The 15,586-nt window shown below is 42.3% G+C and overlaps 1 protein-coding gene across 3 annotated transcripts in view; it reads right to left on the bottom strand.

The window, feature by feature from the left end:
* Positions 1 to 3,297: 3,297 nt before the first annotated feature.
* The window catches only part of ARID5B (AT-rich interaction domain 5B), a 181,791-nt gene continuing 169,502 nt past the window's right edge, over positions 3,298 to 15,586 (bottom strand). For all 3 annotated transcript variants that reach the window (XM_033148915.1, XM_033148914.1, XM_033148916.1), the window contains one exon: positions 3,298 to 11,034. In XM_033148915.1, coding sequence (XP_033004806.1) covers positions 8,893 to 11,034 — 2,142 coding nt within the window. In that variant the 3' untranslated portion in view covers positions 3,298 to 8,892. The remainder of the gene's footprint in view (positions 11,035 to 15,586) is intronic.

The raw sequence follows: 15,586 nt of genomic DNA, 5'->3' as shown, positions 1-15,586 counted from the left end.
TTTGCTAGTAAAAGCCTGTCAAAAATTAATGTTAAGATTTATGGTCCAGCAGTAAGTCTGAAATGTTATCTGTCGGTTTGTAGCTGTTCATTTTTTGTTTTTGTTTTTTATTTTGGCTGGTTCCCTCAAAGAAATAGGGCACAGCAGCTGGATAAAGACTGGGCTCTTCCTTGGTTCAGCGTTTATGCTCCAACCATCTCCCTTATGCAGTCAGTCAATAACTGCGCTGGCCAACATTCTATTTTCTATCAATAAACATCATGGTGCACAAAGAGCTCGATCTTGTGATATCTTCTCTGAATAATAAAAGTGTCTTTTCCTAATGGCAATCATCAGCCCCAGGCCTTGTCGGAGAGCATCTCCAAATCCTGCAACAAAAGCATTTGCTGGAATGTGAAATCCCTACAGAGGGCAAATGCTGCAAGGCGTTTTCATATATATATATATATATATATATATATATATATATATATATATATATATATATATATATATATATATATATATATATATATATATATATATATATATATATATATATATATATATATGTGGCACAGAAATTTTTACATTAGTTCCTAATCTGTGCAGCAAAGGAAGCTCGCTCTCTCTCTCAAGCAAAACTGCAATTGTAGCAGTTTCTGTTTATAGACGGTTTTGATTCTCCATTTGGGAATTACTGGACAACAGAGAAAGAGAGATTTGGCTGCTGTGCAGTCATTAGGAGCTGCTGTTCCTTGAACAGACTTCCACTTATTCATCACATTTGGCACTGCACTGCTAAAATAACCCTGACCAGGAGTCTCATCTTCAAATTAGGGCACATGTGGTGGGGGAAGGGGATGCATGCTGAATGGGCTGGCTAGGATAGGAGGAGAGCAGCCACTGAGAGAGACACCAGCCATTTCTCTCTCTCACCCCCCTTCCGAATTGGCCTTTGGTCTGATCCAGCAGAGCTACTCCTGTGTTCCTAAAAAGTAAGCAACAAAACAAAAGGGGATGGGGATGGAGCCAGGCTCTTGCTTCTGCACTGGAGCATAATGAATGCCTGTCCCTGAGCTGCAAAAACATACTCTACATTTAATGCCCCCCCCCCCGAATCATGGGAATTGTAGCTCTGTGAGGAGTAAACAGTTGTTTACTCCTCACAGAGCTACAATTCTCAGAACTCGGCAAACACAGCCTGTTTCTTTTCACAGAAATGATTTGAAATTTTAAATACAGTACCAGCCCCTCCTCCCCTTGTTAAAAAGCTTTTAAAACGATGTTTTGTGGACAAATGAATGTTTTAAAATGTAGGTGTGCAGTAATGCAGCGGTTGCTTTTTAAGGACACGCATGCCGTCTCTTCTGTCTTTAATGGTTAAACAGGCCAGCTCTTGCCCATTCAGAAATCTCTAAAAGGGCTGGCTGTGGGCCAGCTCCAGATGTGAGCGAAACAAATCATGTGCACCAACTGGTGGCTCTGGGTACAGGGATGTGCATCCAGTCATATCAATGAGGCCTGAATGAGCATTGTGAAATGGGCTGGGGAATGTGCCCACAGCTGTGGAGTGGCATCCAGATGTGCTGCTTGTGCGCATGGATTTCCCTCGCCAGATTGAGGCGTTCTTTACATTTTAAAACATGTCTGGGGAATCAAACATTCTGAAAAGGATTACAGGTTTCACAAAAGAAGCAGTAAAAGCCTTTCTCCAAAAGCTGTCTGGTTGGCTAGTGTTTTTGTTGGTCACAGGGCAAAAAACGTGCATGATGCCATCTTGTGGCCAAATGTTTCCACTTTTTATTTTCAGGTACCAAAACATGATGTTAATGCACCAGAATAGCCACAATCCAGCAACGAGTGAGGTCTTTCAGCCTAATCTGCAGCATAGTCTTGTTTTGAAGATATTAAAAATAATATTGGTGTAGGAGGAAAGGGGAGTAGAGCCATATGTTCCTTGGCAGAAAGGTAGGGCATCAAATGTAGTGAATAATAAAAAAGACAAATAATTTGGGGGCCCATTGATGTGACGGCTGCATGGCCCAAAATCATTGGATTGTTTAATCTTGTTGCAGTACTGAGTTTATTAATATGAAAGGCCTAGGAAAATAGTCATTCTGTAACTACTTAAATTTTGCTGATCGCCTTGAAATGATGTGTTTTAGGATGCATGTTCTGATATTGTTTTGGGCATGGCTTGCTGTTGAAGAGTAGCAAATACCTGGAAACCCATGTTGTGGCCCAATCAAGGTGAGATTCCACTGCGTTTTTTCTTAAGAATAAGTTATTGATACTGTAATGGCAGTTTTTTTGCTTTGTTTTTAACAACAATATGCTTAACAATTATTTTTTGTTAAGCCCTGCGATTGAGACAATGAAGATTTGATTTGGGGTTGTTATCCGACAGCGTGCTGTCAGGTTGGTCAATATTTTGTGTGTGTAGCGCATTGATTTACTCATGATGTGAGATAATGTTCTCTTTTATCTCAGTCTTACTGGTCCTTGGTAAATCCAGGTTACTCAAGTGTCAGTTTGACTGCCTGTACATACTTGTGTAAGATTTACCATGTTATTTCAGAGCCTTTGAAGGAAGGCTCTTAAAAGACTAGCTCCACATTCACATGGTGCTGCATAGCAGAGACAGGGAATCCTGCCATTTGCCTTTGGGAATGCTCTGAGGATCCCCTCGTACCCAGTAAAGGACCCGCATTACAGCTTACATGTAGCTCTTTGTAAACTTAGCCAGCTAAGCTTTAAAACAAATTAGATCCCCCCCCTTCCATTATTAAAGGAGGACCATTCTAATGCCTCTGAAAGCATGAAAATCTCTTCTTCAACCTGAAGTTATCAATGGAGGTCAGCTTCTTATCCGCTGACCTCCATCAAAAAATACGAAGTACAGTATCTCCCCACAACTGTCAACACCAGAATATGTTATGCAAAGTAATTCTATGGAATCTATGGATTATGCAAATATGTGTGAATTGTGTTGCAGAATGCTTATAGGTTGCAGAATTTCACTTTTCTAGTCATACAATTGAAGCTATCTTTGGGCTAGAGGTTTTATCTTTTGTTTTCAATGCACACTGATCTCTCCAGCCCCATTCCTCCATCTATGAAGATGACTATATGTAAACAAACTTCTTGATAATTCTCTCTCCCGATAAACTGTGACCTTGCCTTTCTTACATCTGACTCTCGGCATGGGGACCGAGCTGTCCCCAGAGTGCTGCTGCTGAGAGGTTAAAAGGGTTGGATACAGCAATCCCTTGGGTGATAAAAGAACTGTTTACAAATGTATTAAACATAAAAGGAAACAGATAGTAACATTTTTTATTAAATATTACAGTGGATCAAAAAGTACAAAATATCTTTGCTTGCTATGTGATTGGGAAACTATTGGCACATAATACAGTATCAAAAGCATTAATACATACAATTTGGAAAACATACAAAAATTGAGTGTTTATAGTTGGCTCAGCTTTTTTTCTTTCTTTCTTTCTGGTAGTGTTTAAACTTATTTAATTTGAAAGGTTACTCAGTAACCCTTTTATTCTTTTAAAAAATGGGAAAACTATATAATATTACTGGGCCATTTTTTTCTATATACAAATAATCACCTTACAGAGCATATAAGCTACAATAACTTGAATCACGAGAATGTATACACTATTTACAACAAAAGAACGCTCAAAACAAAGTATAAACAGCTAGTAGATTATGCTGCCTTTGTTAGACCATATTTAAAACTATGGGAGGAGAGGAATACATGTAAAATATCAAATACATTTACAGCTAACACCGGTTAAGTGCTCAATAATGATAGTTTCAATACTGCAGACCTCATTATCAGTGAAATATTTTCCCACTATAAGCATTACGAATTGTGAAATGGGGCCAGGTTTGACTACGCTCATTGCTGTACAATCGGATCACATGGAATAATGAGTGAGTAGAAACCAACCTCTCCCTTTAAAGGCACACACCATACAACCTATTTCTGTGGCCATCTACTGGCTTCTGTGAGCCACACAACAGAATAGGACAGAGCTTGGACATATGGGGACTAGTCAAGAAAACAGTGAGACAGAAGTGACTTCGGCTCTGTTTAACTCTTGCACGGCTGCTGCCTCTCTAGTTGCTCCTATGCCACCCCCAGTTAGGGCTGCTTACACAATTGCACAAAAAGGCATCACCCGAGTGACATTTCCCTGAGTGGCAGAGGAACAACTACGCTATCACACCATTCCAGCTAACGTGTAAAATGGGGCCAAAATTACTAGCAGCTTTTATTGACCGCAAAGATGCAGAAGTTACCTGGAGTGGAATAACCATGGAAACAATAACAACCACATTACTCCAGGTACTATATTAAACAGGGCTCAACTCACAGGTTTCATTGGCTTGTGCCCTGCATGCTTAAGGATTCAAGCAGCGGTTCAATAAGCTAGGAACACTTCTTAGCTTTATGTTGGGCTTCAGATGGAATTGGGAAACTCTTCTGATTACTAAAGTGAGAGAATCCAGTTGCAAAAGGCCTCACCCAACACAAACCCCTCCCCATGTCAATAGCTTCTAAAAAGACAATTCTATCGAGGGGAGGGAAAGGTTTTCTTTGTTTTTAATCTCATCAGCCTTCAGAATCTTTAATGAATCCTGAACAGAGTGAGTTGGAATTGCAACATTTCTTGGGACCAACTCATGGTAAATAGATTTATCACTGTTGCCAATTAAACTGTGTTCTTTACCAATCTACCAATAACAAAAAAAAAAAACTTGTGCAATTTCATTCAATAAGGCCCCTTGAACTCAAACAAAGCAAACAAAGCCCCATTTAAGTCACAGAAAGTAGTCTTCTGCCAGTGGAAAATGCAATACTTAATAGAAATCATGGATTTTTAAAAAGCATTCTTAGGCAACCCACCACCACCAATGGTATGAGCTATGTCCTCAATGCTCTTCATTTACCCTCATCTTGGCCAATGTATCATGAGCTTTCTAAAAATAAGCCAGTCTTCCTATTGAAAAAAGCAAGAGGAACAAAAAAAGGGGGGGGAGCGGGAATCAATTAACCCTGCACTGTGATCTTTTAGAACAGTCCGAACAACTTTCAAAATGATGCATAAAACTGAAATTGGGAGACTTACAAAATAAGCACATGAGGTTAAGATTTAACAGCATGGTTATCAAATCAAACTTTCAAAAATGAGTCATCCTAGGGTTGTGGGATTTGGAATAAATGGACAGTCAAGTACCCTCATATGCACGCATAGCTCCTGTGCAGGAGGGCAGCCCCATTCCTTTCAAGAGGGTGGGGAGCTAAGTATGTGCCAAAGGATTTGTGCACAGTGCGACCCCCTCTACTGGAGGGAAAGGGGTAGGATAGGGGCGTACCACTGTGAGCAGTGTGGAGCTACCTCTGCATGCAATAAATGACTTGCTAAGGATGTGCTGTTCCAAAATGAGGGACAATCCTTCTAAAACAAGGGACATCCCTTACTGTAAGGGGGATCAGGCAACCCTACATGCAGATTATCCCAGACAAATCAGAGACGCATTACATCCTGGATTACCAAACCAGGCACATAATTTTAACAGTCATTGCAGGCTTATACAACCCTGCCAACTTCCCTTCCCCCTCCCCACCTTGATTATTATATTAGTCAGGTTTAGTGCAATTTTTTTTTATATTAATAATGCCCTCTATGGCATCTGATCGACTGAGAATGTGATTGTTGTTTTTTCGAATGCTCCGAGCACAGCAGGAAAAAGAAAAGCAAAAGTCGGCATTGGCACATTTATCTTCTAAAGTCTACTAGCCTGCTTATGCATCATCAATTCATATAATTTTACCACAAGAACATAAAAGCGTTAAATTGAAGATAACATTGATCTTTAACAGTAGATGTCTATTATTCTGTTTTTTTCCACCATTGTATATTAAATAGGTTACATTATATATTGCAGTTGGCTTCATATCACAGGAAATTTCAATATAGGATGTTTGGCATGCATGCACGATGTTGCTTAAGTAGTTTCCACTAGTTTCCAGTAGTTTTGATTATTACTGCATTTGAATTGCAATCTGGGATGGGTTCAGCTCACAACCGATTTTCACATTGTAAAATGCCTCAAAAAGTTCAGCCTCTCTGGGTAGCTGTCCATACTTCCAGACCCAGCACAGAAACGTTCCTCCAAATAAATCCATATCCTTGTAGGTTGATTTTCCCCATGGAAAAAAACAAACCCACCAGCTTCACTTATGGACTTGTCACTCTTCAAATTATGCCTTGTGACTGGGGTGTGGGGCTGCATTTTAGCCTCATGGGGAGGACCTGCCCCACCACCAACTCAAGCTGATCGCTGTTGAGCCAAGTGCTCAATGGGCTGCCATGGCCATGCTGTGTGGCCAGCAATGATGCCAAATAGGTATGGGGCAGCCTCAACATATTTGGCTGCCTTTGATGCTTCCTGAATGGGAGGTGGAAACTCAGCAAATCCATGAGAAAGAGAGAGACACTGGAACCAAAACTAGTGTAAGCTGGCATTGTTTCTTTGATTTGAACAAAGCCAGCTTCACGGCAGCACCTGATATTTCCTCCCGCTCTGGTGGGAAACATCACTTGTGCTGGTACATGGTGCCAGAGAGGAATATGAAATGGATGAGATGGGGGCAGAGCACATGGTCCTTGGGGCTTCCTACCTTAGCACCGGCTTTCAAGTGTTCTGATTACACACATTGGGCGCTTGCTTTCTACACCAAGGTTCTGTCCTTGCGTGAACAGCAATGGAAGCTGCAGCAAAGGCCTCCTAAAAAGACCTCAGCTGCTCACTCAAAGCAAAGGGCTTTTCGAACACCTTTCCCTCCCAAGAGGAACAGCAATACAGGCTGAACAAAACCTACCCTTTTGCACTTCAGGTGCTCATGCACAAGCCAAGGCCAAAGCAAATGAGAGTGAGCAGCCAGCTGCAGTCTATAAGGGCAGGACTCTTACTCTTGCTGTTCCCATGGGTTTGCAAGGGGCATGCACTAAAAGGGCCCTTTGCCCATGAGTGCTCCTCTAAAGCCTCCAAGCTTGCACAGTAGCAAGTCAGTGGGTGGAGCCATGCCTGCCAGCTCTTCGAGCCTTTCCTCACATCAAAATATATCCCCTTTTATACTTCAGCTGCTGCCCTTTGTGCTGCAGTCCTGACCCTGCAATGATATGAGCACCCTAGCCTGTTCCAGCAAAATATCTCAAGGCAATTTTTAGCTTTCAGCAGGAAGACTCTCATGAGAGTCAACAGGGTACTCTGGCTCAGGCTTCAGAAATGCCACTGGCGCGTAACTTTTGTTCAATAGGACCAGAGAGTCAAAGTCAAGTAAAATCGGGCTTAAGTGGTTTGTAGATTAAGCTGCCATTTTTATTTTGAGTCCAAGCCACATGGTCAGAATACTTTGCTGGAAGAAGGTGGGATGTTCAGCACTTTGTAGGAGGACTCCACCAAGCAAGAGTTGAACCAGTTCATAGCCCAAAGGTGATGCTCAAAAGACTGACTTCCAGATTTGGACCGGCTTCTTGCTATCATCTTTCTCAGAACATTTATCTGTTCTCACCCATCTCACTTCAACAGCACAGAATCCAGACCATCTTTAACTAAAATGCTTCACCTTCTTTCTCTCCTAACGGCTGAAATTCTTGAAATAGTTTAACAACCCACAATAAAGGTTCTTTAGAACTCCAATGTTATTGAGTAACTTGTTGCCAGCACAGTCTCCTAAGCATGTTTCCTTTCTGGTATGCAGGACAGTTTCACAGCCTAGATAAGGTTAAGTACAATTCTTAACAAATTCACAGACCATGATACAGGAAAACCAGATCCCAGTAGCCAGTAAAACAGCAAAGTATGAACAATTAAGAGAACCATTTTGATGGGTATGGGGAACGCTCGGCACCTTTGAAGGATCTAGTTGCTTGAGAAGAAACTGATGTTTGGACTCAGCTGCAATTGTGTGATCTATGGTATGCTTCTCTCTCCATTGGAAAGGTCCATTGAAAATGGATGCTTTTGTTTTGTAAACAATGACATTACCACCCAAAAAGCTGCTCTAAAAACATAAGCAGAAAGGGAGAAAGGAAGGGGGGAAATATAAACACATTTAGAAAAAGAAGCCCTCAATAACCAGCGCCTTTTTTTCTTTTACCAAAAAGAGGTTGCAAATGAAAAAAGACTGTTCTTTTAAATTAAACAGAGCACAGGATAAATTGAAAATAACTTGCATAAATTATACAAATCAACTTGACGCTGGAGATTCTTTTGTTTTGTTTCTGAAGCAGATATGTAAAGTCTAATTGGACAGTGTTTACTTTTCCTGTTTTGATAGTGTTAAGATGAAATGCTATGAAGTTTCTGCTATACATTGCATTGATTTTAAATCTGAAAAGTCAGAAAACAAAATGGTACCCAAAGAAGCAATATCCGTAGATCATCTGCTTGTTCCACTTTCTCTCTCATCAGACCTGCCTCTTTTTCTACTTGAAATGCTCCAAAACCCACTCTTTTTAAAGGGGGGACGGGGACAAACAAACAAACAAACACCTTTTTTCTCCTCCAAGATGGGGGGAGGAGCCTAATGTTCCCCCTGCTCTTCCCTGACACTTGTTTTCCGCATGATACAGATACTTTTGTGAACCTTCTTTGCAATGTGAAATGACCACGGAGGAGTAGATGCAGGAGCCCAAAGTAAAAAAACAAAGCCCAGGTGAATCGACTGTCTTGCTTGACCCTCAATCAACTCTGAAGCCTTCAGCAATGAGGGGCAAAACTGCTTATTGGTTAACACAAATAATCGGCTTTTTGTTTAAATTTTGAAAGACATCACAGGCTAAAAGGAATGTAGTTGTTTGTTGTTGTTTTCCAGGGGAGGATTTACAGTTTTGTGCTCGGATGTACAGAAGACAACTGAGAAGGCGGGAAAGCAGCCTGAGGATTGATAGCAGCCAAAGGATAAATGTTGTTGTGCAAAAGGTCGCCATATGAACTTCCTACAGGTGTGGCTGCAGCTAAGTGCCTGTAAAGCTGCTGTGAGTTTCCAGGGGACGTAAGGAACTGTCTTTGCACCATGAACGAGTGGAGAGCCAAAGGCTGCATTAGCGGAGAAAGCACTGCCTGATTTTTCAAGTATTGTAGAGGATGAGAATACCCAGCTGGGATGCGGTTGCTCAGGCTGCTGCACAATGTCCCTGGGTACAAGCCTGTGAAGATGGGGCTGGAGAGGGGAAACTTGTGGCCCTCCAACATGCCACTGGGAGGGAGGACGTGTGCTGATTTGCTGCCCTCGGCTTCTTGCTCAAGACCCTTGTCTTTTGCAGGGGCTTCCTTTGGTAAGCGCAGGGGTGAGACGGCTCGGATCTTCTTTTCCGAAATGGCTTTGTCCAAATCCTCAAGGCTGCGCTTCAGAGGCCGAGCTGCCCCAATGGTTTGAGCATTGGTTTTGTGGCTTAGGATGGGGTGGACCATGCCCTCCATCTTCCTTGGGGTCTGCTGTTTGTTGGTCCTGAGAAGAGGCTCGCCATGCTTCTTGGGGGCTGACACCGTCATTGGAGAAACACGACAAGCTTTGGGGTTGCAGTCTATGCTCAGAGGCTGGCCGCTCAAGGCTTGGAACTGGGATATGCTTTTGCTCTCTACTGAAGCATGCAAGAGGGAAGATGATCCCAGAACTTTTGCAGTCTGTTTGGGAGTACTTTTAGGAAGACTCAGATCTGTCGGCTGATCATCAGAAGAGGCTTCCATGGGGCTCTTTTTCTCCGGCTGATGTAGAGGCGGGTGATAGCTTAAGCTTCGCTTGTCTTGGTGCTTGTGTTGAGGGAACATGGAAAGGACTTCCGTATCTCTATACATGTCTCGGTGGAGGTACTTTGACATCTGTTCATTATTAAGGTGGTGTTCGGTGTGCCTGTAAAGGCTGTGCAGGTGAGGAGATGAGTAAAAGTCTGCCAAGAAGGCAGGCATGTGGGAGTGGTGCAACACCCTTTTTTCATTCATTCTATCTTTCATGTCCTGGATTTCCGACTTTAGTGCATAGGATTCGGCCAAAGCACTCAGGTGTTGTTTGGTGAAATCGCAACATTCAGAATCAGTTTTCTTGAGTAGCAGTTCATGCCTGTAGGTTTCACTAGCAGACTTCCTCTCGTCCGAATTCTTGGGTTTGAAACTCTGTACGTGTTGGATCACAGATGGCCTGCTGAGTGCTGCAGCATCCATCCCAGAGGCATGGGAAGCCTGTGGCATGCTTGACAACAGGTCCTCTTTGCTGCTTAATTTCTTCTTGCTGATCAAAGGTGGTGGTGATCCGTAAGGGTAGCTGCAGGAGAGGGTTGCCCCACTGACTTGTGACAAGAGCTTCTTCTTTGCCAGAGGTGACATGATGCCTGGGTTGCCTTTGGAGTAGAGCAGTGGTGTGCAGCTGAAACCAGGCTCACCATTAAGGGAACTCGGCACTTCTTTCTCTTTGAACATGTCAAAATTCTGTACTACAAGGACTTTGGGACTCTGTTTCAGTGCATTGTGTATGTCCTCATTTCCTAACTGATCCACTTTAACTGTGCAGTTGGCAATGTAGTCCGCCATCTCTGGGAGCTTATCGTCTTCCATCTCACTTTGACTTGTAAGTGGGAGTTGGATAGTGGGGAAGTTATTAAATGGAATTTCTTGGGCACTACTTTCTAGGTCGTCTGTGAGACAGTGAACTCTTTGTTCCTGCTTTGGCTCATCTGGGTCCTCTGACAGACTGGGGATTTTCCCGACTGTGGAATTCAAGACCTCATCTTCTTCTGGGGACACCAAAGCACTTGAGACAGAATCTTTGCATGACATCTCCTCCTTGACTTCCTCACTGTTTGAGCTGACCTCTTCAAAGTCTGTCTTTTCCAATGACGGCACCCCAGTTACATCTATTGGAGAAACCTGGGACTCTTCTACAGGCACCTTCATCTCCTCTGCGACTGTTAGCTCAGATGAGTTTTTCTGTTCTGGACATTCTTGATCTTTCTCTTGTTCCGATGATGCCTAATAAAACATTTTAATGGAGAAGTGTAAGAAAGCACTGTAGCATGAAAAGCATGAAATTCTCAACCAAGACATAGTGGCATCTCTCAGAAACAAACTTGTCCATCATGTTGAGCACCAAAAGCTTTAATAGCCACTATCACATTTCAACACAGACATCTACCCTGGAAGTATTGTAAACATGAAAGTATAATTACAAATGTCTTAATAAGTCATAGGCAATTCTTTGTTTTATTTTGTTACGAGGCAGCATAAAATAGGCTCCATTGATATGCTGACCAGGCAGCGTTTATGCTGAGGCCATTTTTCAGTTAAGAGGACCACCGCTGTGTTGACAATGGCATTTAGAAAGATCTAAGATTGTTTTCCATGTTTAAAACACGCACTCCCAAGCATGCTTGACTTGACTTTTATTTATTATTTATTAAAAAGTATTTCTAAGCCACTTAGGATTTAAACCAAGTGTAAACCAACACGAACACTGTAAAACAACATCATAAAAACAGAGATAACAAGTGGATCTCTTTTATTTTAGACCTGATCTTTTGGCACTACTAAAACCAGCACTTACCAAAATGAACCCACCCCCCCTTATAAAATATATAAAATGAAGTCTGCGGGTGGGCGGGAAGCAAAGCTTCGCTGACGCGTTCTGAAACAATCAGCGTTGTGGCTCATTCGGGCTTCTTTTATTTAGAGATTAGAATAAAGTTGTCAACATGCAGCAAGAGCATTTTTGCCCACTTTCAGATATAGCTTTCCTGAGTTATAGCCAATGAGGCTCCATCTCTTTATGCTCCTTCATTAATAAAGCTTGTGCACTCAATTCTCCCTATTCATTCCATTATGTAGACGAATGAACTGTGACCTTGAAGGTCATTAGAGTGCTCCATCTGTGATACAGCTGACTGACAACCCTTTTCAAAATTACTGTCATTCTCTTGCGGCATGCCTCTTAGTAGAAGGCAGTCATGAAGCAGAGACGTTGTCTGAGCTCTTCTATTATTATTGTTAACACCCCCACCCCACCCGCTTCTCTCTTTCTCAGCTGTAAAAAGGAGGCATCAGGAAAGTTATTATCTAAATGCTGCATTAGAGAGCGTCAGTGAGAGATGGGTGCAAGGCAGCCAATGCATCACAATCTTCTCCAAGATTTACGCCTTTGCAGCTGCTTTTAAATTTTCCTGTGTGTTGGGTTTTTCTATTTCCTATTAGTTAAAGTGTCCGTTACTCATTGTGACTGCTTCCATAATTTTTTCCGCGAAGAAACTCAAAGTAAAAGATGCCTTTTGCAGTCCAAACACCATCATTAGCCCTTTTTGCGAAAATTCTAACATTGGCCTCCAGAGCTTATACAATTACAGGGAAATACCAGACAGATGAGCAAAGCAGACGGGGAAAAACTGATAGCTAATAACTGGACCCCTCTCTCTCTCTCTCTCTCTCCCCCCCCCCTGGTTGGGCAACACTTTGATAGGAGCTTGCAGTTGTGCTAGAGCAGCATGTATGAGAGGAATAATAATATTTCATCTTGTACTCAGTTACAGCCATCATAACAAAACAGAGTCAAATGTAATGCTAAACTGAACTGTAACCAATTAACAGCGTGCTCACACAAACAGTTATGAGTCATTACAAGATAGCTTTCTCCCTCATTGTTCACACTGAAAAACATTTCTTGAAAAATATTTAAAAGTGCATATTTCTCAGGATGTGTCAATTTAAAAATCTTACCACTTGGAGTACTTTTACAGGATTATTTTAAATGGGAACTATTCACATATTTGCAGAAACATGAAGCCCAAAGGCAGATCATAATCAAGAGAGATGTATGGTTATTATTTCAACATGCACAGTGGGTTCTTTTGACTGTTTTCAGCCTAATAAAAACTTCACGCACAGCACTGAAAACTGATTTCAAAACCTAGGGCAGTTAAGATGAGTAAGTTACCATTTCATAGATTGATGGGCCGGGGCATGATGTTTTGGGTTACTTGAAATGACTGGTGGCCACTGTGGATAGGGGCTCAGCTTACATTTGCCACCTCTGAAAACCATCTGAGGAGGGCGTTTCAGGTAGGCTGATGCATGGCGGTGTGGCTCGTGAGGGGCCCTTTGGCCAGTCCACAACCTGGTTGGTTACTGGTGCCAGGCCCGGGATTGCCATCTGCTAAGTTTTAAAACAGCCTTAGCGAATCAGGTTTTCACAAGACACAAAAAGCTATTACCACGTACAGGTAGTCCAGCTTCCTGGTAAACTGGTATGCTGAAGCTGGTTAGATAAGGCAGAACTGCAGGACGTTGCATGTGTGCATCACAAATTCACACAAACACACACAAATGGTAGGACTGCAATGATCAGCCAATAGCTTAGATCAGGCATGTCCAATTCCCAAAAGACTGTGATCTATTCCCAGTAGGGGAAAAATGGCAGTGATCTACCCATTGTCATTAGAGGGAGGAGGAGCGTGCGTGGGGTGGGTGGATTGCCCAGAGTTGTTGAGCTTTTTGGGGGGAGGAATGCACAGAGTTTTTTTTTAGCTTTTCCCCTGTAACTTTTTGTGCACGATAAGGATCCCATGATCTACGAGGGTCAGTCAGGGATCTATCAGTAGATTGCGATCTACTGGTTGGACATCCCTGGCTTAGATGAAGTGGCCAAAAATGTGTCCCTGGCTAATCAAGAAAGGCAGTTTTTTATCACACTAATAATCAATGGAATTTGTTATGTTTCTGAAGAAACAGAATACTATTCTTCTCCTTAGATGATACATGCATGTTTGTATGCAGCAGGGCATTATCTTATAAGAGGCATTCCATATGAGTGAGAAGGGGGGATTGTTTCTTCCGAGCTGACAATTCGTTCAACTAGTTGATTAAGATTTCTTTAATAAGGTGATCGCCTAAGGAACTGGTTGTTGGGAGAAACTGTACTTAATCAGCTACGTATTTTCCTGGGATGACAAAGCTAGAGTTGAAAGAGCACTCTATGGCTCATATAAGCGCAGCCCGTAGCAACTGCAACATAATTCTTCAGTATAACACTGCCATGCTTGGGTGCTCTGTCATGGGAAGGCCTGCAATTGGGCAATACCGGCAGCTGAACCAGCACTCAGGAAGAGAAGCCATCAAATGGAAAACCAAAAAATAAGAGATAAAGCGCTACGCAGCAGAATAACGGGTGGCAATCCAATCAAAAGACCTCTTCTCCATTGGTTCCATGTAGCTTGGCTGGCTTTTATTTGAGCAGAGCCTGGGACCACTGGTATATTGGAATGTATACTGGGGGGAGGGATGCAGGGTGCCTGTGCTTCAACTTTCTTCACATCATTTGGGTGGAAAGGCTTGAGAAAGTTGGTGTGTAGGGGGAAGGAAGTGGGAACCAGCAAGTGCAATAGTTGTTTCAAAGCGTCAGTATGATTAATAGGCATTTTGAGGCGGAAGATTTTCAGAGTGTGCCTAGAGTTAAAGTAGTTGCAACTAAGGCCTTGTCCACACCGGAGAAACATGTGGATTTTCCTGTCTCCCCATTAATGTAAGGGAAACCAAATGACGTCCTCCCCATCCCAGCGTTGCCTCTAACATTTCTCCCTTTGAATGCAGGGCTTTTCGGTCCCCGGAAAGTCCCAAATGGCCAAGATGGGGGGAAACCCGCATTTGAAGTGGGGGGAAAGGTGTGATTCCACATTTTACCCCAGTGTGGGCAAGTCCTAAGTCCACCTGAAGGCAATAAGTGGATTGTGACTAACTTAAGTCTCATGGATTGCCGTGAGATTGCTTGCACTTAATTTGTGTGGGTTTTGTGCCCACTCTATTTAATAACTTTCCATATTGCCCCAACCAACATTAGCTACAAAAGACCTGCAAATGCCACTACTCCCCTCTCTCTGGCTTACAAATTAGTCGGCTTACCAGCCCCCTGCCCCAAATCCCAAAATAATATTGCACCCCACCACCCCATAAACAAATATTTCTTATTTAAAAGATTTATACCCGCTTTTCCCCACCACAAAGGAGTCGCTCTAAACAGCTTACAAATAAACTGCAAATATAAACACAGCAATGATTCAATTCAGTTCCCCAACCTAAGAGGCATAACAAAAGCGGAATAATTTTTACATGGTGCTTTCATATGTGAGGGAAAGAGGAATTATATTTTTCAAACTTATGGAAAATGATTTGCTTAAAAGCCTTCTGAGGTCTGTCATACATTTGTGAGAATTTGCTATCAAGAACATCCAACATTACTGACTGACGGGAGAAAAGAATTACACTGCTATGTTCTTGCAGCCGGAAGCCCACATAATTGCATTTTGTGTTGTGCACTTTCTACTCTCCATCTGAGAACTTGACCTGCGACTCACATAAAAAATAACTGCAGTTTAAGTCGCAGGAAATTTGAGATACTAAACAACAAAAGCAAGGAAGTTCAAAGTTTAGATTGACACTCCATTGCTGGCTTGTTACGTTGTGCTTAGCTTCTATTGCAGCACATATGGTATGTAACATAACTCGCTGATCCAAACTCCCTGCAATAAATAACAAGGCACAA

This window comes from Lacerta agilis, chromosome 5 (assembly GCF_009819535.1).
Source record: "Lacerta agilis isolate rLacAgi1 chromosome 5, rLacAgi1.pri, whole genome shotgun sequence".
Classification (NCBI taxonomy): domain Eukaryota; kingdom Metazoa; phylum Chordata; class Lepidosauria; order Squamata; family Lacertidae; genus Lacerta; species Lacerta agilis.
The sequence above is the reverse complement of the archived record's forward strand: the minus strand, read 5'-3'. Positions and strand labels throughout refer to the sequence as shown.